The 24,582-nt window shown below is 39.6% G+C and overlaps 1 protein-coding gene across 2 annotated transcripts in view; it reads left to right on the top strand.

Annotated features, from left to right (window-relative positions):
* Positions 1-1,731: 1,731 nt before the first annotated feature.
* The window catches only part of LOC109916978 (charged multivesicular body protein 3), a 71,899-nt gene continuing 49,048 nt past the window's right edge, over positions 1,732-24,582 (top strand). Inside the window, exons 1-4 of one of the 2 annotated variants that reach the window (XM_020520978.2) lie at positions 1,732-2,329; positions 11,094-11,233; positions 15,436-15,551; positions 18,434-20,568. In XM_020520978.2, the coding sequence (XP_020376567.1) occupies positions 2,104-2,329; positions 11,094-11,233; positions 15,436-15,551; positions 18,434-19,976 (2,025 nt within the window). In that variant the 5' untranslated portion in view covers positions 1,732-2,103 and the 3' untranslated portion in view covers positions 19,977-20,568. Of the gene's footprint in view, positions 2,330-11,093; positions 11,234-15,435; positions 15,552-18,433; positions 20,569-24,582 lie in introns of those variants that run through there. The other variant, XM_048616739.1, reaches the window with a different exon arrangement.

The raw sequence follows: 24,582 nt of genomic DNA, 5'->3' as shown, positions 1-24,582 counted from the left end.
CCTATATATTTCAATGATATCACTTCTTATTGCTCTAAACTCCAGTGAATAGAGTCCCAACCTATTTAATCTTTACTCATCAGACAATCCCTCTCTACTGGGAATCATCCTAGTACACCTTCTCTGAACTACCTCCAATGAAATGAAATCTTTCTTTAAACAAGGGAACCAAAACCGCTCACAGTACTCCAGATGTGATCTCACTAGTACCTTGTACATTTGCAGTAAGACTTCCTTCCTTGAACCCCTTGAAATAAGAGTCAACATTCTATTAGCCTTCCTGATTACTTGCTGCACCTCTGGTTTTTTTTTTGTTTTTTGCACAAGTACTCTCAAATCCTTTGTGTTGCAGCTTTCTGCAGTTGTTTTTTTTTCAATTTAAATGTTACTGTTATTTTGTTCTCCCTTCCAAAATGAACAACTTTGCATTTTCCCATATTATACCCCTTTTGTCAATTTTTTGCCCACCTAGTTAACCTATCAAAAGCTCTCTGTAAACTATTTGTATTTCTCTCACAACCTGCCTTTCCACTTATTTTCTGTCATCTGCAAAGTTGGCTACAGTATTTCTTTCCTTCCTCTAAGTCATTAGTACATATTGTAAACAATTGCGGTCCCAGGACTTATCCCTGTGGACCCCACTGATCAAGGGTCACCAACTTGAAAATGCACCCCTTACCGCCACTCACTGTTTCCTGCCCATGAACCAACTGTCTCTCCATGACAATATACTATCTCCAACACCATGGGCTCTTATCTGCCTGTCCTCAACCTCAATCCATCCTTGCTAATTTGCATTTCACATCCATATAGTTCCCTTTATTTAGATTCAGGACTCAAGTTTCAGATTTGTATAGCTGAGAATAAAATGGGAGAATGGTCTGGAGTGTAATTGTTGGCCTGTTTTTGTGCTGCATATTCTTTGTATTGTGCAACATGGTCACCTCATCTCACAAACTAGACAACTAGCAAAATATGATGCACAACCTGAGCTCTGAATACTGTGCAGCATTCCCAGCACTGAGTGTCAGTCCACCATTGAAAGATAAATAGTCACTACTCCATGTCAACAAACAAAAGAACAGAAATTGGTTTGGCAGCATCTGTGGAAAGAAAGCAGAGGATTACTGGACCTGAAACGTTAACTCCCCACAATTTCTGTTCTTGTTTCGGGTTTATCTCATGTCAACAAAGTATCTTGCTTTTATAATTGGAATATCACCAAGATTTATTTAGATAGAGAGATTGCAAGAACTGCAGATTTATTTAACCTATTTTTCAACACGTTCAGAAATGCTGTTACGAATCCCTGGAGCATGTAGGATTTGAACCTGAGCCTCCTAGTCTAGGGTAGGGACATTAGCATTACGCCTCAAGAGGGCCTCTTAAAGTACCTCGCTGACCCTTTCCTCCTAAAGCACTAGAGGGAGGATTGGGGAAGGTGGGTGTGGAGGTGCTCAAAGGGGAATCAGTTTCAGCAGCCGCACCAGCGGCTCCTCATTGGCCGTCTCTCCCACTGCGCGTCACAACGTATCTTAAATACGAACAATAAAAATGCAAATAACGTTGCGTTCCAATGAAATATAAGATGGATCGGTGTATGATAAGCGTCATGCAAATAAACATCGCGTCATAAACAGCATACATAATTAATAAACAACATGCAAATTAGAGGCGCGTCATAATACAGCGAACATAATTATTAAACAGTATGCAAATGAGATTCCTCGCGTCATCCTGTGAGGTCAGTCTTTCGGTGCGCAAGCGCACGTATTTTGCGGCCGTCCGGAGCCGGGCTGGGAAGATGGTTCTGAAGTGGGCCTGAAATCAGGAGAGTGGCAAATACTGACCCGATCAGTAATTGGAAGGAGACAGGCAGTTGCCGACGTAAATCTGTGTGTGTGAGAAATTAGGTCCTTGAGGAGGTTTGGCAAGGGGGGGCGGGGAATATATTCCAGAGAGAGAAAAGGAGAAAAAAAAGACCCCGAAAGGCGAAGGGGTGATTGAGATGTTGTTGGTGTCGGGGCAACAGCTCCAGGAGGGCCCGGTTTGAGATTCATCATCATCATCATCGTCGTCGTCAGTAATCAGTCTGCTTCGAAGATGTGGCTCAAGCTTTTCTTCCTGCTCCTCTACTTCCTCGTCCTCTTCGTGCTGGCTCGCTTTTTCGAAGCCATCGTGTGGTATGAGACCGGGGTGTTCGCTACGCAGCTGGTGGATCCCGTGGCTCTGAGCTTCAAGAAGCTCCGCACCATTCTGGAGTGCAGGGGAATTTGCTACGCCGGCCTGCCCGAGAAGAAAGATGTCCGGGAGCTGGTGCAGAAATCAGGTAACGAATCAGACTGTTTTCAAAAAAAGAATCTGCGGGTGCTAGAAATCAGAAATAAAAACAATTTGCTGGAACAAAAATATAACAAATCTGACCGCATTCGTGGAGAGAAAGCAGAGTTAACGTTTCGGGTCCAGTACCTGTTCAGAACTCATTGTGCGTACATGCCAACCCTTTCCTAGCTATAATCAGTTCTGAAGAAGGGTCATTGGACCTGAAACGTTAATTCTGTTTTCTCTTCAAAGATGTTGCCAGACTGTTTTCAAAGGCGCTGTGAATTCTTTCACGTTTGCCCCCTTTCCTCCATTTAGATGCTGCCAGACTTGCTGAGTGTATCCTACATTTTTTTAATTCTAAATATTCGGGTAATGGTGGTCATGGGGGACTTCTCTCTCCAAAGCTTGCTGACCCCACACAATATTCATTTATCCTTCAAGAAGGAATAATTTGGCTATTTCAGCTACGTTTTATTTTGTGTTGTTGTTGCAAATCTTTTATGTTTTGATCCCGGTCCTTAAGTGTTTATTTACTTCTGTTCATCATAGCTTGTTTTAAAGTACAAATATGAAAGCAAAATACCACTGGTGCTAAAAATCAGAAAATGCTGAACGAACTCAACAAGTCAGGTAATATCCATTGGGAGAAATGGTGCTGAAATTTCAGATCAATGACCGTTCATTGTTGGTCTGAATGAAAAGTCTCAGACCTAAAACATTTAGAGATAGTAGGAACTCTAAGGTTTTGGAGTAGATCTGTAGCTCGGGTTGTGGGTGTTGAGGTGAGCTGTCTTGTTGTTCCGCAGACGTTTCGTTACCGTGCTGGGTAACATCCTCAGTGCAGCCTCTGATGAAGCGTCGGTGTGTTTTCCCGCCTGGTTTTTAAACTCTGGGGTCCATTGCGATGGATTGCCTCACTTCCGGTTTCCTCTATAGTGGAATGTATATGGGGTCGAGTTCAGTGTGTTTATTAATGGCCTGCTTCGTGAATTCATTCAGAAATGAATTTTCAGAAATTTCTGAAGAAGGATCCAGATCCGAAACGTCAGCTTTCCTGCTCCTCTGATGCTGCCTGGCCTGCTGTGTTCATCCAGCTCTACACCTTGTTATCTCAGACCTGAAACATTAACGAGTGATTGCATTGGAGGCAGAGCAGAGAAGGTTCTTTCTCTTATGAAGAGAGATTGAGCAGTTTAGGCCTATGCTGTCTAGAATTTAGAAGAAGAGATCTAATTGAGGTATATAAGCTGTTAAGATAATTGAAAAGTAGATGGAGATGATGTTACCTCTTGTGGGACAATCTAGAATGAGAGGTTGTAATTTTAGGGTAAGGGATAGCAGATTCAAAACAGTTGAGAAATGGGCTTGAGTAGTTCAGGGATAAAATTGTCCATTTTGATAGCTGTTTAAGAATTCAACTTTTATTTCAAGTTTTATTTTAAAGTTAGATTTTATGTGTCAACTTTAGATTTTAGATATTGAAGTCACTTTTTATTTACTTTTGGATTGATGTAATCAGTTTGAAATTGTACACCTTTCAGTAGAATGGAGTTTTCAAGTCACGTGGCACAGGGAAAATCTTCATCTCAATGATTCAATCCAGTTTTCTGTAGCATGCTGTAGTCAATCCCATTCCCTCACCTGTATCCTGTAGCCCTGTAGGTTTGTTTCTCTCTGGTGCCCATCTAGCTCTGTTTTGTAATTAATGATTGTCTCTACTTCCACTTCTCTCAAAATGGCAAATTCTGTACCCACTGCTGCATCACTTGAATCTATGCCTCCTCATCCTTGTGCAAACAACTGATGGGAACAACTTTTCTTTTGGTATAAAATTAATTACGATGGGATGGATGGGCAGAAAATGGTAGTCCGCAGATATTTGTTTGTTCTTCTGTTGTACGTGTGGGAGAACATAATGAAATACTTTTGGGATGTGTGTACAACCTACTGTAAAGATAGCTGATAGCCATGCTTTGCTAATTTAATGTCTGTTGCTATAAAAGTCACCAAACACTTTGAAGACAAAATGGAAGGCAAAAGGAAAGGGGTATGGAGAAATTTTAAGAGTTTGGAAAATTGCCAACAGTGGCTGAAAGGTTTTTTTGCAGTGTTGAACTAGGGAGATTTTTTCCTGGAACTTAAAATTTTTTTTTTAAAATCATTAACAGGATGTAAATTGCAGTCAGGCCAGCATTTTAGTGTTCACCCCTAACTGCCCAGTGACTAGTTAAGAGACAACACACTGCTGTGTGTCCAGAGTCACGTGTAGGTCAGACCAGGTACAGATAGCAGTTTCCTTCCTGAACGAACATTGAACTGGATGGCTTTTTCTGACACTTGGCAATGGTTTCACAGTTTCACCAGTAAACATCATTTTGGGTTTTTATTGAATTCAAATTCCACCATCTGCCATTGCGGGATTTGAGCCTGTACCTCCAGGACGTTACCTGGGTCTTCGAATTAATTGTCCAGTGATAATATTACTAGACCATCACCTACCATCATATTTTATTGCTAACATAAATTTACCTGAACAAACTTACAAATTAGGAGCAGGTGTAAGTCTTTTGGTTATCTAGCCTGCTCTACCATTTAATAAGATCATGTCTGGTCTGATTGTTGCCTCAAATCCACTTTCGATTTTATGCTTTGTCCTCTTGTTGGTCAAGAGTCTGTTCACTTCTGCCTTAAAAATGTTGTGACTATCTCCACTGCTATCTCAGGAAGACAATTTCACAGACTCATTTTTAAATTATATCCAGTTACTTTAACTCCAACAAGGGAAACTAGATCATGTAAAAATGTAGATTTTTCTAATCAATCTGTTCTGGAGATGCTATTACACACGTGTGGAGCAGGTGGGACTTGGGACTCGGGCCTCTTGGTCCAGAGATCTACCACTGTTTAAACATGTAATATGAGATAAGACTTGAGCTGTTAGAATTCCAGGTTTGAATCAAGATGATCAAGTACAAGTTTGCCGTCTAAAGTTGGGCCTTCTACTATTGACATACCTGTTCGTCAGAAAACAGTACGAATATTGCACCTGTCCCTTGTTTGTCTTTAAGTTGTGTACTATAGGGAGCAAATTTAGTTTAATTTTAGCAGCAGGCGGTGTGTGCATACTTAACTACTTTGAGTTTAACATTGAAAACAATCATTTTAAACTCATCAAACATCCCGCCTTGCATTTGGCTTCTTAAGAAAAACAATAACAAAAATTATTATACATTATAATTTATGAATGGGAAATGCAATCTTATTTCAATCTTATTTCCTCTGCTGTTACTTGATAAGAGTTTTTAAATTGTTATTTGTAATTTTCCTCATTCACAGTTTGCGGCATCGCCGGCTGGGGCAGAATTAACTGCCTGTTCACAGAATGTTCTTGAGGGTGGTGGTCAGCTGCCTTCTTGAACCTCTGCGGTCCATTTAGTTTAGGTAGATCTGCAGTTCTGTTAAGGAGGGAGTTTCAGGAGTGTGAACCAGCAACACTGAAGGGATGGTGATATATTTCTACCAAGATGGTGAATGGTTCGAAGGAGAACTTCATTGTTGTAGTTTTCCAAGTATCTGAGGCCCTCGTCTTTCTGGAGGGTTACAGGTTCGGAAGGTGCTCAGTAAGGAGCCTTGGTGAATTTCTGCAGTGCATCTTATAGGTGACACACCCCTCTGCTACTGAGTATCGGTGACGTAGGGAGTAAATATCTTTGGATATGATGCCAAGGTGCAAGCCAAGTGTTTGTCCTGGATGGTGTCAAGCTTAATGAATGTTGTTGGAGCTGACTTATCTGGGCAAATGGAGAGTATTCCATCGGACGTCTGCCTTGTGCCTTGAATGTGGTGGATAAACTTTGGAGAATCAGGAAGTGAGTTACTCGCTGCAGGATTCCTCTCCTCTGACCTCTTGTAGTCATAATATTTCTGTGGCTAGTCCAGTTCAATTTCTGGTCAATGGTAACCATCACAATATTGATAGTGGGGGGATTTAGTGATGGGAATGCAATTGACTGTCAAGGAACAATAGTTGGAGTCTCTCTTTAATATTCATAGGATAGCCAGCAATTATTACCCGTACAGAATTGTCTTAAAGGGTAGTTGATTGCGTTGCAGCTGGCATCACTAATAGTGATTAAAAACTCAGCTTGTACATATGCCCACTGATTGGGAAGGAAATCTGCCAACCTTACCTTACATTTGACTCGGGAACCAAAACAATGCGATTGACTCTGAGCAGGAGCAAATTACTGCAGATGTTGAAATCTGTACTAAAAACAAAAAATACTGGAATTCACAACTGTCGGGTAGCATCCACAGTGGCAGCAGATACATTCAGGTAAATCTGTCTCAGAAATATGGATTCATTCAAGAAGGAAATATGGGCAGGACAAGGTAACGTGTTCCAATAAATAAAAGGAGTGGCACTGTCAAATTCTGTGAACCCTGAGTATCAAGGGCTGCTCAACATTATGTTAAGATTTTAAAAAGGAGGCTTATGACAGATACTGAGGGCTCAAAACAATAGAGGTCCGTGTGGAGTATAGAATGTGCCAGAGGGAACTTAAAGGAGATGAGGAGAGCTAGGTGGGGACATGAAAAGTTACTGGCAGGTAAAATAAAGGAAAATCCTTAGCTTTTTTACAGGTACATTAGGGTAAAAGGATAACAAGGGAAAGCAAGGAAAGGAGTCCAATAAGGAACATGCAGTGCATAGAGCCAAGGTAGGACTCTAAATGAATAATTTGTGTCAGTGTTCACTATGGGCATAGAAATTAGGGAGAAGGGTCTGTGATACAAGTAAGAAACTTAACATTGAACGGAGGTTCTGAGTAGTCTGCAGGCTTAAAAGTAGATAAATTGCCATGAACTTGTGTTGCAAGGGAGGAAATAGAAGGGTCATTTGCAAAAACTTTCAGTTCCTTCAGCTCATCAATTTGGAGCTCGGTGACCAGTGGTGTTCCACAGGGATCTGTTCGGGGACCTCTGCTCTTTGTGATCTTTATAAATGACTTGGATGAGGAAGTGGAAGGGTGGGTTAGTAAGTTTGCCAATGACACCAAAGGTTGGTGGAGTTGTGGATAGTGTGGAGGGCTGTTGTGGGTTGCAACAGGACATTGACAGGATGCAGAGCTGGGCAAAGAAGTGGCAGATGGAATTCAACCCGGAAAAGTGTGAAGTGATTCATTTTGGAAGGTTGAATTTGAATGCAGAATACAGGGTTAATGGCAGGATTCTTGGCGGTATGGAGGAACAGAGGGATCTTGGGGTCCACGTCCATAGATCCCTCAAAGTTGCCACCCAAGTTGATAGGGTTATTAAGAAGGCATATGGTGTGTTGGCTTTCATAAGCAGGGGAATTGAGGTTAAGAGCCTCAAGGTTATGCTGTAGCTCTATAAAACCCTGGTTAGACCACACTTGGAATATTGTGTTCAGTTCTGGTCGCCTCATTATAGGAAGGATGTGAAAGCTTTAGAGAGGGTGCAGAGGAGATTTACCAGGATGCTGCCTGGACTGGAGAGCAGGTCTTATGAGGAAAGGTTGAGGGAGCTAGGGCTTTTCTTATTGGAACGAAGAAGGATGAGAGGTGACTTGATTGAGGTGTACAAAACGATGAGAGGCATAGATAGAGTGGATAGCTAGAGACTTTTTCCCAGGGCAGAAATGACTGTCACGAGGGGGCATAATTTTAATGTGATTGGAGGAAGGTATAGGGGAGATGTCAGAGGTAGGTTCTTTACATTGAGAATGGTGGGTGCGTGGAACGCACTGCCAGCGGTGGTAGTGGAGTCAGATACGTTAGGGACATTCAAGCGACTCTTGCATAGGCACATGGATGATAGTAAAATGTAGGGTATGCAGAGTAGTTTGATCTTAAGAGTAGGATAATAGGTCGGCACAACATTGTGGGCTGAAGGGCCTGTACTGTGCTGTACAGTTCAATGTTCTATGTTCTTCTCTGGCTACAAGAGCAGTGCCGGAGTCCTGGAGGACGTCCAATGTGGTACCATTAGTTAAGAAGTTAGCAAGGGATAAATTAGGAATCCACAAGCCAGTCAGTCTAACCAGCATAGTTTTGTTAAGGTTCAAACCTCTCTTTTGTCTCATGTCTGACAAATTTGATTGAATCCTTTGAAGAATTCAGAGGTGTGTAGATGAGGACAATTCTTTTGATTTAGCCTACTTGGACTTCAAGGATTTTGATAAGTTCTGCCATTGGAGAATGATAGCAATGGTAAGAGCCCATGGAAATCCAAGGAAATTTGGCAAATTGAATCCACAACTGGCTGAGTGGCAGGAATCAGAGAATCATAGTTGAGGGATGTTTTTCCAACTGAAAATCTGTATCCAGACGGGTCCCACAGGAGTCAGTGTTGGGACCCTTACAGTTTGTGAATGATATGAATAATTTAGACTTGAATGTGGTATCACTAAGTTCACAGAGATGCAAAAACTCAATGGGGCGATAAATAAAGAGGGGGCTAGCCTTGGGTTACAAGAGAATTTAGATGGGCTGGTCAAATGGACTGATCAATGGCAAGTAAATATAAGGTGATGCACTTGGGCAGGGCAGACAACGCAAAGGAATATAGGATGAACGGTAGAGCTCCATGATCAATAGTAGTACCTTGGGAAGCACTGATGATCAGAGGGACCTTGGTGTGCACGTTCACCAGTCCCTGAACATTATCAGGATCAGTGGATAAAGTTGTTAAAAAGGCGTGTAGTATACTTGCATTAATTAACCAAGACGCGCAGTTTAAGGTTATGCTGGAACTGTATAAAACATTGGTTAGGCCACAACTAGAGTATTGTATGCATTTCTAGAACCCATCTTATAAGGTCAGAAGTGAGGATGTGTACTGATGATTGCAATGTTCAGCACCATTCGCGATGACTCAGATTCTGAAGCAGTCAATGTTCAAATGCAACAAGACCTGGACAGTATCCGGGCTTGGGCTGAAAAGCAGTAAATAATATTTGTGCCACACAAATGCCAGGAAATTATTATCTCCGATTAGAGACAATCTAACCACATACCCTTGACACTCAATGTCGCTACCATCGCTGAATCTCCCACTATCAATATTTTGGGGGTCACTATTGATCAGAAAATCAACTAGATTTACCAATAAATATAGTGACTACAAGAATGGCTCCGAGGTTAGGAATTCTGTGGCAAGGAACTCAGGTCCTGACTTCTTAAAACCTGTACAGCATCTACAAAGCACAAGTCAGGAATATGATAGAATACTCCCCACTTTCCTGGATGAGTGCAGCTCCATCTAAGACACTTGGCACCACATCCACAAATGTCCACTCTCTCCAGCACCGATAGTTAGTACACACTGCTGCCAGGATCTACAAGATGCACTGCAGAAATTTTTCAAAGATCTTTATACAGTACCTTCCAAATACACAACCTGGAAATCCTGGAATTTCCTCTCTGGTGGAATTGTGGGTCAACTGACAGCACATAGACTACAACAGTTCAAGAAGGCACCTCATCAACACCTTCTCAAAGGTAATTAAGGTTGGGCAATAAATGCTGGCCAACCATTAATGCCCACTCTCATGGGTGACTTAAAAAGAGACATAGGCCAGTTTAGATGTGTCTTAGTTTTCCTTCTGTGAAAGGACATTAGTGAACTGCCTAGACTTTTACAGCAATCAACAGTGGTTACATGATTGCTGTTAGTCTAACTTTTTATTCTAGATCTTTTTTGAATTAGATCTTGGAGTCTGTCGTGGTGGGATTCGAACCCAAGTCTCTAGAAAATTAGCATGGATTTTGAATTATTAGTCTAGTGTCATTACCATTACCACTAATACCTTCCCTAATAGTTACATTATTGTCTAATTTTGGCACCCTCAATAGGAAGATCTTAATACAAGTAAAAGAGGCAAGTAAACCTTGGTTATGAAAATTTTCACTCAAGATTTGCTGGAGGTATTGAAAACCTTCAAGGTCAATGATGATTAAAAAAGATTAACAAGGAAGTGTTTTAGAGATTTTGTTGATGGTTTTTAGGATCCAGATGGTTATTAGGTTATGAAATGCCCTACTGAAACATGTTGTATTATTTGTTTACTGCCTTTTTAAAATATATCAAATAAATAAACTTTTAGGAAATTTGAATTAATAGGTAGCAATTTCAGAGAACTGCCACAGGGTCAGACTAAATGGTCACCTGTGCTGCAAGATTCTATGATTCTCGATGTAGTTAGATAATAGAAGCTAGGTTTTTTCTCTTGATTTAATCAAAAGCAAACTTGCATCTACTTAGGAACCTTTCAGCGTGACCTAGGAGCTGGAACAGGCCGTTCAGCCCTCTAGTCTGCCCCACCATTTAAGTAGCTCATGGCTGATCAATTTTCAGAAACTGATCAGTGTATGTCTGGAGTTTGCTCCATGGTCGAGCTTCCACAGCTCTGGGGTAGAGGATTCCATAAGTTCACCTCCCTCTGAGTGAAGAAATTCATCGCTGTCCCCAGCTCTCATTGTTCAGAATGCTAGAGAATACGGACCAGTTTCCTCCATCTATTTTAGAAGGGAAGTGAGTAAATGTCAGATAAGCAAACTTGTGGGAAACTTGAATTAATAGGTAGCAATATCAGAGAACTGCCATAAGGACGATTGACTGAATGATCACCTCTTAAGACAATCCCTCTGTTGAATTCCCTCCATGATATTTGTTATTCTACTGTCTTATATCTTCTGGTATCCTATGGTGTTTTTGAAAGTCTTTTGGTGTATTTGTCACTACAGGTGATTTGATGGAGGGTGAGCTTTATTCTGCACTTCGGGAAGAGGAAGCAATGGAATCTACCTCCAGCACCAACTTCAGTGGTGAGATGCACTTCTACGAGCAAGTGGAAGACACTAAAGATGGCATATGGCTGGTCCAAGTAAGTACATTGTTTTATTTTCTTCAAACTAAAACAAAGAACCATGGATGCTAGAAATCTGAAACAGAAACAGAAACTACTCGAGAAATTTGGCAAGTCTGGCAGCATCTATGGAGAGAAAGCAGAATTAACCTTTAGAGTCTAGTGACTTTTCTTTAGCTTGTTCCACAGATGCTGCCAGACCTGCTGAGTTTCTCTAGCAATTTCTGTTTTTGTTTGATATTTTTATTGTCTAAACTTTACATACTAAATTTAACAATAGTTATCACTCTTTCAATAAATAAAGCAGCCAAAGAAGCTAAGTATTATTTGAAGATAGTAGCATAAATGTGGAAAATTGCCTAGGTGTATCCAAGTCAAACTGGCTAAGTACCCTCGACTAGTCTAGTCACTATTTTCAATTCAGTTTTATTGTCAGTGTTATCAAGATGCACTTAGATAACAGTAACCTACTCCTCAATTATCTATTTGCGTTTAGTCAGGGCCACTCAGCTGCAAATTCCTTTACAGCCTTGGTCCAAAAATGGACTATAAATATGACATGAATAGCGACCTATGGTGACATCAAAGAGCCTGCATAATTGGAAATGAGAGGGAAAGCTCATCACTCTTTGGGGATCCCAGCACTTCAGTGCAGAAGACGTGGCTGAATCATTTGCAGGCATCTTCAGCCAAAGTGCTGAGTGGAAAATCCATTTTGGTCTAATCCTCAGTCCCCAGCATCACAGATGTCAGCTATTAGCCAATTCAGTTTATTCCACGTGATATCAAGAAACAACAATGGCTATGTGCTCTGATAACATTTCAGCAATAATACTGAAAATTTGTGCTCTATAATTAGCTGTGCCCCAGTCAAGCTATTTTAGCACAGATATAACACTGAAAAGATCAAAGAAGCAAAGGTTAAAAAGTATACAGAACAGGAATTTGCCAGTATTAAAAATTACATATGAAAATGCAAGGAGCAGAGCAAGTAGAGCTGTGGGAGCAGAGAGACACGTGACAAAATGCTATCATTGCAATAACAGAAAATTGGTTTAAAGAAGGGCCAAAGTAACAACATAGCATCCCTACATATGGAGGTTTCAGGCAAGATAGAGAGGGGATTTTTTTTTTTAAAAAAGCTTAGGATGTAGCATTATTAGTTAAGGATTCAATTACAGCCAGGAAGAAAGATGATATTCTAATATGAATGATCTAGTGAGGCAATATGGGTTGAGTTCAGATATAAAGCAGGGGCTGCCAATCTGCTAGGAGTGTACTATAGACTCCTAAATAGTGGACAAAGATGGAGCAACAAATATGTAGGTAAATTTCTGAGTGTAAAAGCAAGTAGACCAGTAATTGTTGAGGATGTCAACTACCCTATATCAACCAGGATACATTGAGTGTGAAAGACACAGAGGGCACAGAAGAATTTTTTGAGCCAGAAGAAATAAGCCTAAACAGATGAGGGACAGTTCTAAATTTAGTCTTAGGAAATGAAGCTGGGCAAGTGGACCAAGTGGCAGTGGAGACTATTTTGGAGATAGTGACTGTAATACAGTTAGATTTGGCATAATTGTGGAAAAGACAGAACAGGAGTAAAAGTTCTAAATTTGGGGTACCTGAGAGGAAATAAAACATAAGAGCAGAAGTAGGCCATTCAAACCATCGAGTTGCTCTGCAGTGAGATCATGGTTGATCTGGTAACCCTCAACTCTGATTTCTTGCCTTTTCCCATAACCCTTGTGTGATGATGCTGTCACCTTTAAAGGGTTTTTTTGTGTATTCTTTTTGGAAAGAGGTTATAAGGCAGAGGTGTTGAACTGGCTACTGAAGACAACTTAAGTAAACATCTTGTGTGGACTTGGGTTTTTTAAATTTAGAACAATAGAAGCAGCCTGGGTGTAGCCAGCTCTCGTTTTTTTAGCTTTAGGCATCAGAAGCTGTTTGGGGGTCTCAAAAGAGTTGAAAGCTTCAGTGAATATCTTCTGGCTGTTCCACTTTCTCTGAATTTTCTTTTGATGTTCTTTCCTCCTGTACTGGAGAATTGCATGTAAGAATCTGTGTCTGAATTTGCCTTTTTGCCAAGGGGTGTGTTTATGGTGTGTTACTATATTGCAAAAGTTAATTAATAATAGGTACTGTATATTATTGGTGAAGTTTTCCAATAGTTAAATTATTCTAAATTCTTCTTCCTTTTGTTTGTATTTTAATTATAGTGTTTAAATTGTGTTTTGCTTAACATCAAGTAGTTTGACCAGTCACATCGCATCTGGAACAGGGCGCTTCACATCTAGCTCTATAGTAAGAAAAAGGTAGGGTCTAAGCTACCACCTTTTAAAATGTTTACTCTGGACTGGGCCATAAAAATTGGGATGAGTGGTAGGTGTTAGTGTCTTTTGTTTCAAGTGTTGAATTTGGTTGGTTTAAACAGGGTGTGCCTATGTAGTAATGGCTCTTTTGGCCACTGTGTTTTCTGGGGGTGGAAGAAGTGATTTCGGGAGTTTACAAGAAGTGAGCAAGGCAAAGCTGTTGGAATTGGCAGACAAGCTTGAATTGGGCTTGCCTGGGTTTGCAAGAAAAGGGAAGGTAATTGCAGCAGTAGCTCAACGTTTAAAATTGCTGGAAATATCATCGGAATCTTTGGAAATGGCTAGAATTCAATTGCAGATGAAGCAGCTTGAACGTGAAAAGGAAATGAAACAGTTTGAATTATGATTAAAAGCAGAATAAAAACAGAAGGAGAAGAAAGAGAGAGATTAAAAGCAGAAAATTCAGCAAGTGTAGCAGCCAGGAGACATTCACTGAAGCATCCAACTCTTTTGAGACCCAAACAGTTTCTGATGATTAAAGCTTAAAAAAAATTAGAAATCCTGGTCTGTGAGAGCTAGCCACACCCAGGCTGCTTCCATTGTTCTAACTTTTTTTAAAAAAGCCCAAGGCCTGCAAGTTGTTTACTTAAGTTGTCTTCAGTAGCCAATTCATCACCTCTGCGTTACAACCTCTCTTCCAAACAAACCAGGAGAAAATAACCTTTTGAAGTGACAGCATCATCACACTTGCATATAATTAATGACCCAGCCTCAAGAGCCCTCTGCTGTAAAGAATTCCACAGATTCACTATCCTAGACAGAGGAAATTCCTCCTTGTAGAGATAACAAGGTGTAGAGCTGGATGAACACAGCAGGCCAAGCAACATCAGAGGAGCAGGAACGCTGACGTTTCGGGCCTAGACCCTTCTTCAGAAATTCCTCCTTACCTCTGTTTTAAGTAGCTGACCCCTTATTCTGAGATTATGCCCTCGGGTCCTAGGCCCTCCCACAAGGGAAAACAACCTGTCATGTAGAAATCATATAATGCTGATCATATACATTTGGAGGGGCGGTGACACTGCAGTACTCCAGAATCTCTGAAAAATGTTCCGAGTTCATGGGTTCAAATCCCACCATGGCAGGTAGTGAAATTTGAATTCAATAAAATCTGGGATAAAAAGCTCACCGAATAGTAACCACATAACCACTATCAACTGTCGTTAAGAACCCAATTGGTTCACGAATATCCTTTAGGAAAGGAACGCTGCCATCCTTACCTGATGTGGCCTATATCTGACTCGATTCCCAGAGCAATGTAATTGAATCTTAATTGCTCTCTAAAATGGCTTAGGAAGGTGCAATTAGGAATGGACAATAAATACTGGCCTGCTGTGAGAGAATTGAAAAAAAACAACTAAAATACAGAAGGCTTTACAATTTTTTAATGTTTTCTCACAATACTCGCTTTAAAGGAGTAGGCGTACTAGAAAATAGACTCATGGAATGGCTACAGCACAGCCCTTTTTTTTTCTGTGTATCCCTGCACATTTTCCCTTTTTCAGTTAATGATACAATTCCCTTTTGAAAGCCTCAATTGATCCTACCTCCATCACATTCTCAAGTAGTGCATTTAATTCGAACATCAGTAAGGAATACTACAAAGCATTGTTTTCATCGGCTTTGACAATTAAGTTTCTTTCTTAGCATTTGCTCCAACTATATTATCCTCTTTCTTTCCGAAAACAGCAAGGTATAAAGTGTTATGTTGTGTCAGAAATCTACATTCTGCAGAGTAATGAGGTCCAATGTGATTTCTGAATTGGCATATGGCTTTTGGAGATCAGGTTACAATTCTGAATAATAACAAATTTTTTTTATATAATAACTTGTAAAGTTATTTTACAGGTTGTAGCTAAAGATAAAGATCCTTTATTGTGCAAGGATCAATGGCACAAGATGGTGAAGAAAGTGTCCCAGTTTGGTATACGTACAGGAGCTTTCAATTGTTCCAATGACCCCAGGTAGGTTTTACAGTTCACCATGCAACCCTCTAGTGCCTGGTTGTATTCTGTCTGTCAAAACTAATTATTGTTACAGTGTGTCCATTTGTGACAAAGGATTCCATTTTCCTCCAGCTAAATTTGATCCTTTACTTTATTGTGAAAGATTTGATGACTGTTAAGTATGACTGCAGTAACTATACAATGACCCTTATATTCCTTTATTGTGAGGAAGGTAAGGGCTCACCAGGCTGTATATATTAAGAGCACTTTGTTGACATGTGAAAGATCGAGAGAGGAAAATTGGTTCTCAGAAACTTGATTGAGTTTTTTTGAGGAAATTACCAAAAAGATTGATAGCAGAGCAGTAGACATTGTTTATTTGGATTTTAGTAAAGATTTTTGACAAGGTTCTGCTTGGTAGATTAATTTGTAAAGTTAGGTTACATGGGGTTCAGGGTGAGCTTGCCAATTGGATACATAATTGGCTTAACAGCAGGAGACAGAGTAATGCTGGAGGCCAACTAGAGGCGTGTGACTAGCGGTGTTCTTCAGGGATCGGTTGGGTCCTCTTTTGTTCGTCATTTATATAAATGATTTGGATGAGAATGTAGAAGGCATAGTAACTTTGGGGACAACACCAAAATTGGCATACTAGAATGTGAAGAAGGCTCTCTAAGATTACAAAGGGATCTTGATGAAATGGGTCAATGGGCTGGAAAATGGCAGATGGAGTTCAATCTGGATAAATGCAAGGTATTACATTTTGGACTGGTTAGACTGGAGGGTCTGTTCTGTGCTGTATGACTCTGACTCTTAAGTCTGAGAGGCCAGTTCAATTATGATTTAAATGGTGGAAATGACCCTTGCACTAATAATAGTAGTATAGGGTTACTTGTGTCTTATCCCATCTGCAATGCTGAGGCAGCAACTAAAATCTTCTGATTCTCAAATTGTTGATTTAACCTTGGAGTTGTTACCAGTCTGAAAAAAATAAATAGTATGTTAGTTTAATTTGGATATTTATGTTCCCTACTCACTGATGTGGATGACATAGTGTGTTGTATAAAAGAATTATAGGATGAAACCTTTTTAATATGTAATTTACGAGGTAGCAACTGCCAATTGCTGATTGATTTAACAGATCCTTCCAAAAGATTATTTTCATGTTATGACTTCAGTTTTATCAGTTCTTTGCCTAGCACTTTTTCATGATCTATAGATAAGTGGCTGTGATATGTGTATTTTAAATTTACAATTAAGGATTTATTTTTAAATTGTGGGGCTTGGTTTCAATCCCAGGGAAACCAAAGCAAAAAGATCACATCTATTTATGGCTCTGTGTGTCATTTTAATGCCTTTCGTTGTCTTTAACCATAAATGAGCTCAGAAGTATACAAATAATATCCTCTATGACTGACCATGATATGATCCCGTCCCGTTCCCCCACCGACCCTTTTCTTCTCAACCTTTGCACTGTTTGATATGAACAACCCAACACTCTTGTTATTGCTTCACTTCTATTGTCCAACTCTGAATCATGGAAACCTTACAGTGTGGAAAGAGGCCATTCGGCCCATCAAGTATGCACTGATGCTCCGAAGAGCATCCCACCCAGACCCCCTGTAAACCCTCATTTACTATGGCTCATCCACCTAGCCTGCACATTCATGGACCCTGAGGCAACCCTTGTGGGTTTCTGCTGCTCAGCTGAATATAGCCAGCACATCTACAGCAATATTTTCTCTTTGTCATCAACCTTCACCTTTGCAGACTCTGCAAATATCTCCCTGATCCCTTGTTCTTTCAAGGTATGCATCTAAGTTTTTTGTGTTGGCTTGACTATTTCAATCCTTCATTGTTGCTTAGTGAAATTTCTGTAAATCCCTACCTAATGGTATTACAGAGGGACAGACAGTGCACCACAGTTGAAGCTAATTGGTTGTTTGAAGTAAATCCTCCGGGTAAGGAGGTCATCTCGCTCAGTTATTGCTCATTGTCGTTTGTGCATGCAAGGATGGTCATGGAGGATTTTTGTTTTTCTTGAGCTGCTATAATTTCCTCCATAATTTCCTAAAAATTTCCTTGATTACCATCTTTCCATGGACAAATGATAATGGGTATTAAATGGCAGCTTGTCCAAGATTACCTTACCCCAAAGATTTATTTAAAATAAGCAATCAACTTCTACTAGTAGCTTTTCAGTCTAGCTCTCCAGTACTTCGGTCTGGCATTCACCTTTGTTGTTAGACTGCCCATGGTGGATGTTCATTCACAGGAAATGAACGATTGGAAAGCCAAGCTGCTGTTTTCAATTCATTCCTACATTTACACCTTGCCACTGAATCCATACCTTGCTGTTCCATTTTCTCGTGCTGAACCAGTTGCAGCAAAACTTGCTCCCTGTCTGACCCCCGAGCAGAACTTCAAATCCCACATTGTAATTGGACCAATGAGCTACTCATTGCCTCAATCTCACCCCTAACATTGAGTAAACCTTGTCCCACCCTTCAATGACTCCATTGCTGACATACCAATTTCCACCATCCATAAGTTGCTGCTTATTCAGCATGTATGCATCCTGTCTTCACCTATTACCCCGACTACACTGACCAGTTTTACATTGGCTGACTTATCCCCAGTCCGAAGCTTTTCATCTATCTCTCTCCTGTCTAAATACCTCCCCACATCCAATCTTCTTAATCATGCTTTTCATAACTTTTCTAAATCGATGTCACCTGATTTTTCACTATTCAAGCTGCTACATAGATAATCATTTATTATTTCTGAACTTGAGCTGTTTTTATAACTAATTTAACAGGTAGCATTTGCTATTTCTCAGTATGCGATTTACAAATATTCATTAAATCAATTCACTTGTTCTATCTACATTTTTTTTGTAGATACTGCAGCAAAAGAGGATGGTTGAAATCCACACTGATAATGTCCATTCCGCAGACTAACACCTCAAAAGGGAAAGTAATGCTTAAAGAATACAGTGGTCGTAAGATTGAAGTTGAGCAAATTTTTAAATGGATAAATGCTCACGTGGCATCTCGGATCAAAACTATCCGAAGCTCTGACCAGCTAATGGAAGAATGGAATAAAAGTGACCGGTATCTTGTAAAGATGTACTTGTTTGCAAACCTGGACCAGCCGCCTGCATTCTACTCTGTTCTCAGTGTAAAATTTACAGGTCGTGTAGAATTCATTTTTGTTGATGTCCAGAACTGGAACAGTGACAGTCGCGTGAAAGAAATTGGTGTGCATCAATTCCCAGCATATGTAGTGAAAACCCCTGAAGGAATTTATAAATATGGTAACACAACAGGGGAGTTTATATCACATCATGCAATGGATGTATTCCTTCGATCATTGCAGCCTGAAGTAAATGATCTGTTTGTCTTAAGTTTAGTTTTGGTTAACTTAATGGCTTGGATGGACTTATTTATTACACAAGGTGCTACTATAAAGCGATTTGTAGTTCTTATAAGCACACTAGGAACTTATAACTCCTTATTAATAATGTCCTGGCTACCTATAATTGGATTTCTTCAGTTACCATATTTGGAAAGTTTTTATGAATATAGTTTAAAATTTTTGAGATATGCCAACACAACCACTTTGGCTTCTTGGGTGAGAGCTGACTGGACTTTCTACTCATCCCATCCGGCTCTATTTCTCAGCACATACCTGGGCCATGGTTTGCTAATAGATTACTTTGAGAAAAAACGAAGACGTAATAATAATGATGATGAAATAAATGTTAATAATCTCGAGTGGCTGTCAAGTCTGTGGGATTGGTATACAAGCTACTTGTTCCATCCAATTGCTTCATTTCAGCATTACCCTCATACTTTGGATTGGGAAGAAGATCCTGATTTGTTGCTGGAGAGACTTGCATTCCCAGATCTGTGGCTGCATCCATTGATACCAACAGATTACATAAAAAACTTACCAACATGGCGATTTAAATGTGTAACTGGGCAGTCTGAAGATGAAATAAGTGAAAGTTGCCATGAGACTGATAGTGATTCTGAAAACGAAAGCTGTGATGTTATGTGTAATAAATCAAGAATAAGTGATAATGAAGAGCCAGGTACAAACTTAATGCCTGCTGAAGGAAAGGTGCCAACTAATGAAGAAATGAATGCCAGTGAGAGAAATTCTGGCAATATTCCTCAAAACACACCAAGACTACATGGAATTACAAGCATCACTGATGATGATGAGCCAGATTGGTCTACTTGGCCTAATAACATGCTACATTGTTCAGAATGTGTGGTGTGCCTGGAAAATTTCAGAAATGGCTGCTTAATAATGGGGCTACCCTGTGGTCATGTGTTCCATCAGCAGTGCATTGTTGTCTGGTTGGCAGGAGGGCGACACTGCTGCCCTGTGTGCAGATGGGCTTCGTACAAAAAGAAGCATAATTTTGTCAGATAAAGCCAGTCATCTCACACCGCAATGTTTCCTGATTGTCTGAAAAGTACTTGACATCTATTTCAGGCTCTTCTTAAATATCTTAACACTTAATATGTAATGTGATGTTTGTTAATGTTTGTGCTTTTTTGTGGTTTAAATTTAGTTTTATGTTGGGTTTTTTTTGAGCTGATCCACAATATATACGCACTACATTTACTGATGAGTCTAATTAAAGTTGCCTTCTTTATTCTGGATGCTTTTTAACAGTAGCACTGTAATTCTTGTTTATTCTGTTTCAATATGTTCATCTACTAAAAATTGACATCTACCAGAGAACAAAGAAAGAGACCTACCAATTTGATATATTTTATTAGGAAACAAAAACTAAATGAATTTACACTTTTATTCAAAATATTTTTTCTTTATGTAGATTTGGGGACAGCTCATGATTTTGAAGTTAAAAACCTGCTATTGTAAAAGGAGTCAATTAAAAACGTGTAATGTATACCTGTTCATTTTGAAGCATTCATTTTTAAAGACAAGACAAGCCAAGGAAACTGACACACTTCAAGACAGTAATGAACATGAAATAAAACTATGGATGTTTCATGCAGAAGATTAGAAATCTGATGATTAAGACACCTATGATCCCAACACTATTGCATGGTCTATCTACTTACTATCTCTTAATTAGTGCTGAATTGCATGTATTCTTTGCTGATATGCATTGAAAAGTGGATGTCTTAAACTTTGAAGGACAAAGGTCTCTAGTGCAGACACTTATCTTTAAGTTTTAAAGATCTGAGACTAAAGGTTTTAGGAAAGAGTCAAAGACTTACACATATGGGGTCTAATCAATGTTTTCTTATTCAGTACCAATGGTAACTACCATAAATAGATCCTTTTCACCTTACAATCTTGAACACAGTTTCAGTACGTTATACTGATTACGCATTAACTCGATAATGTGATGACAGCACAATCAATTATGGTGAGAATGCAAATTCTGTTTTTTTTTTCCAGATTGTGAAATTGTGTCCTGGTGCTCTGGTATTCACTGGAAAAATAATTGCAGCCAATTGGGATATTGGAAAATTTAAGTTAGACCACATGTAGAATTTTTTTCAAAATTATAGATTCATTGGAATTAATTTCTTCAATAAAGTTATCTTGGTATGTAAAACACTGCTAAATAATGAGCAAATTAGTAACTGCACATTATTCCAAGTTTACAGTCATTACTGTGTTTAATTGCTTACCAGCTTTTTAATTGCTTACCAACTCCATGTACTAAATCTTTACTTATCTCCTGCTTGCTGTCTCCTTCCCTCTCGCCACCACCTGTCTGAGCCTCCCCCTCATTGATCATCCGATTCATTACCCTTCCTGCTTCATTGTTTTCCCCCTGATGTGGGTTTTGTTGTACTTAACCTGATACAACCTTGTGACATAAACTAGACAGGGATAACGTATTGAAGAATCCAACAATGTTTATTATGGATAGATATTAAGTCCAAACATTGCATTCCTCAGGCACAATTTTTGGAATAGTATAGAGGTCTTAGAGTACGACAAAACAGAATTAAGCAGCATGCTTTCAGTAGTGTGTCATAGTTCAAGTGATCCCAGATAAGATAAAGTACATGATTTTAATACCATTATGCTATTATACCAAGCTCTGGTGTGGTGATGGTTTCCTGAGCATTTCTCTTAAAAGTATACTGACTGAGATATAACACGACAGCCCACTTTTTCCAAACATAAAAAAATTATTCCAAACATAAATATTGTTGCACATAAGCACATGTCGTCAATTACATAATTGTGCCAAACAGTTAAAACAGAGTTTACAAGATGAACCTTGAACAGTTTGATGTAATGTTCTGGAGGTTTGACAACTCGTCCTGAGCTTGTGCTGATATACCCATCTGGAGAGAATGTGTTGTTCTCTGTTAAACTTGTTTGTCAACTTTGTTTTGGTCACTCAGCATTACTGCACAGTCGTCATTGTTGGAGTGTTCTTCCACACTGTCTCTTCATGCATGATTGGTGTGCCATACAATGGTCTGAGCTGGCTGCATATTTTAGAAACCTTTGTTGGTATCCAAGTTTCTGTATTTCTCATTCTTGTACTCTGCCTAGTGCACAGTTTTGGTAGTTCTCTACATGTTTGCTTATCTGGTATCTCTTCTCTGACTTTGAAGAAGAGTACTCTGTGTCTCAGAATGATAAATTTGATATGTTGTCAGGCACGGTTGTTCGTGCTTGTTCTGGACGTAAATTGTGCTTGATGGTAATCTCTCTCATATTGGTGTTGAATGTGAAAGTCTGAGTTTGTTGCTCAACATCTAGTAATCATTGAATTGATAGTACATACGTTACATTCTGCTAGACCTTTTGAGCATGGATAGTGGGGTGACACTTTGTATTCCTGTCTTGAATGAGTTTACCAGTGAACTGTGATCCACTGTCAGATGCTGTCTGTTCCAGGATACCAAATAAACTGCAAAAAGCGCTCATCATACTAGCAATGATTGTGCTCATTCTGTTGCAAAGACCTCAAACAATGGGAAATTTAAAAAAGTAATGTCACATGGATGTAATCTTCCATTACACTGAATAGGTCAGTTGTTGTTCCATTCACTCAGGGGGTGAACAACATCATGTGAATGAAGAGATAACACAGTGTGGAGCTGGCGGAGCACAGCAGGCCAGGCAGCATCAGAGGAGCAGGAGAGTTGACTTTTCAGGTCGGGACCCTTCTTCAGAAATGTCAACTTTCCTGCTCTGATGCTGCCTGGCCTGCTGTGTTCCTCTAGCTCCACACTGTGTTATCTCTGACTCCAGCATCTGCAGTTCTTGCTATCTCATCACATGAGTGAAGATGCTTGCTCCAATGATGGGGTTCATATGTTTGTCATGCCTCGTGTTCCCATGTCGTTGAATACTCTGATTTCATGCCTGACCAGTTCACAGATTTGTGCGTTCAGTACCCATGGGTATGGTGTCTTGGCATAATGTTTTCATATTGAGACTTTGTTTCCCTTGAAAATAGTTTGATGTAGTGCCGATTTTGCATTATGTTCTTGCATTATGCTGGTCATTCATGTAGTATTTAATACTTGGTAAAATACAATAACATAAAACATCCAGGAAAGAAACAAGCTATTCAGCCTAAATTGTGTCGATGTTTACATTGTGTCTGCTCCCATTCCAACATGCTCATCTCGGGTGTACAGGTACAAATTTGGCAAATCTGACTGTCCTGTTATTTGAAAGAAGCTAGATAAGTACTTGAGAAAAGAAAACACAGATGTGCTGAATGGCTGAGCTTTGTTCTAATGTGATATAATTATTTTAAAAGGAATGGAATAAAAAGGTGAGCTATTGATGTAAAGTTGAGAGAACTGTCTCCTTTGTACTTTTTAATCATATAGTATGTTTGCATGAATGTTTATTGTTCACTTGGCTTAACAGTCTAAATACTTTGAATCTTTTATCAAGACGATATAATAGTACCCACAGATGACAACAGATTACGTGAAGATATTTTCATGTGTGCCACTAATATCAATAGTTTTAGACCTCACCCAAATCTTTTTCCAGCTTTATTTTCAAATGAAAACTCAATTTATTTACTGCAGGAATTTGTAAAGCATGCTATTGTTTGTAATCCGTTTTCTTTCCTATGATAAGAAGAAAGGGATGTGAGAGATGACAAAATGAAGGCCTGCTAATGATAAATGGAAACTTGAATGGAGTGATAGATGTTTTGTTTTGAAAAGGTTTGCATTAGATTATCTGCAGGTTGATATTTTAAACCATTGTTAAATTGCATTTCAGAAAATAAGTTTAACATAAAAAAAGGAGCAGGAGTAGGCCATTCAGCCCTTTTTGAGCCTGCTCTGCTATTCAGTGTTATCATGATTGATCATCCAATTCAGTACCCTGTCCTGCTTTGTCACTTTGATCTCTTAATCCTCTCTTGAAAGTCTTCAATGTTTTGACCTCAGCAGTTTCCTGTGGCGGAGAATTCCACAGGCTCATGACTCTGGGTGAAGAAATTCTTCCTTATCTCAGTCCTGAGAGGCCTACTCCTTATCCTGCATCTGTGACCCCTGAATCTGGACTCCCCGCTCATTGAGAAATCTTTCCTGCATCTACCCTGCCTGATCTTATTAGAACTTCGTAGCTTTCTAATGAGATTTCTTCTCCACCACCGCCCCCCCCCCTCTAAACCCTGGCATATTTTAACCTCTAGTGAATATAGTCCTAGCTGATTGAATCTGTCCCACCCTCCTGCAAATCAGTCTGTTAAATTTTTATTGCGCTCCTTCCATAGCCAGAACATCCTCCTCAGATCAGGAGACCAAAACTGCACACAGTCTCACCAGTGCCCCACATAATTACAGCAAGACATCCCTGATCTTCAACATGATTTCTCTTGTTATAAAGGTCAACATAAAGGTCTTATTCACTGCCAGCTGCTCCTGCATGTTTACTTGCAGTAACTGGTTTGAAACAAATTTTCCTGTAGCTTTTATTTTTCCCCTTTAATTATATTTCTAATTCGAAATATTGCTTTTATCTGAGATATACAAGGTGTAGAGCTGGATGAACACAGCAG

Source organism: Rhincodon typus, chromosome 1, assembly GCF_021869965.1.
Source record: "Rhincodon typus isolate 14 chromosome 1, sRhiTyp1.1, whole genome shotgun sequence".
NCBI lineage: Eukaryota > Metazoa > Chordata > Chondrichthyes > Orectolobiformes > Rhincodontidae > Rhincodon > Rhincodon typus.
The sequence above is the reverse complement of the archived record's forward strand: the minus strand, read 5'-3'. Positions and strand labels throughout refer to the sequence as shown.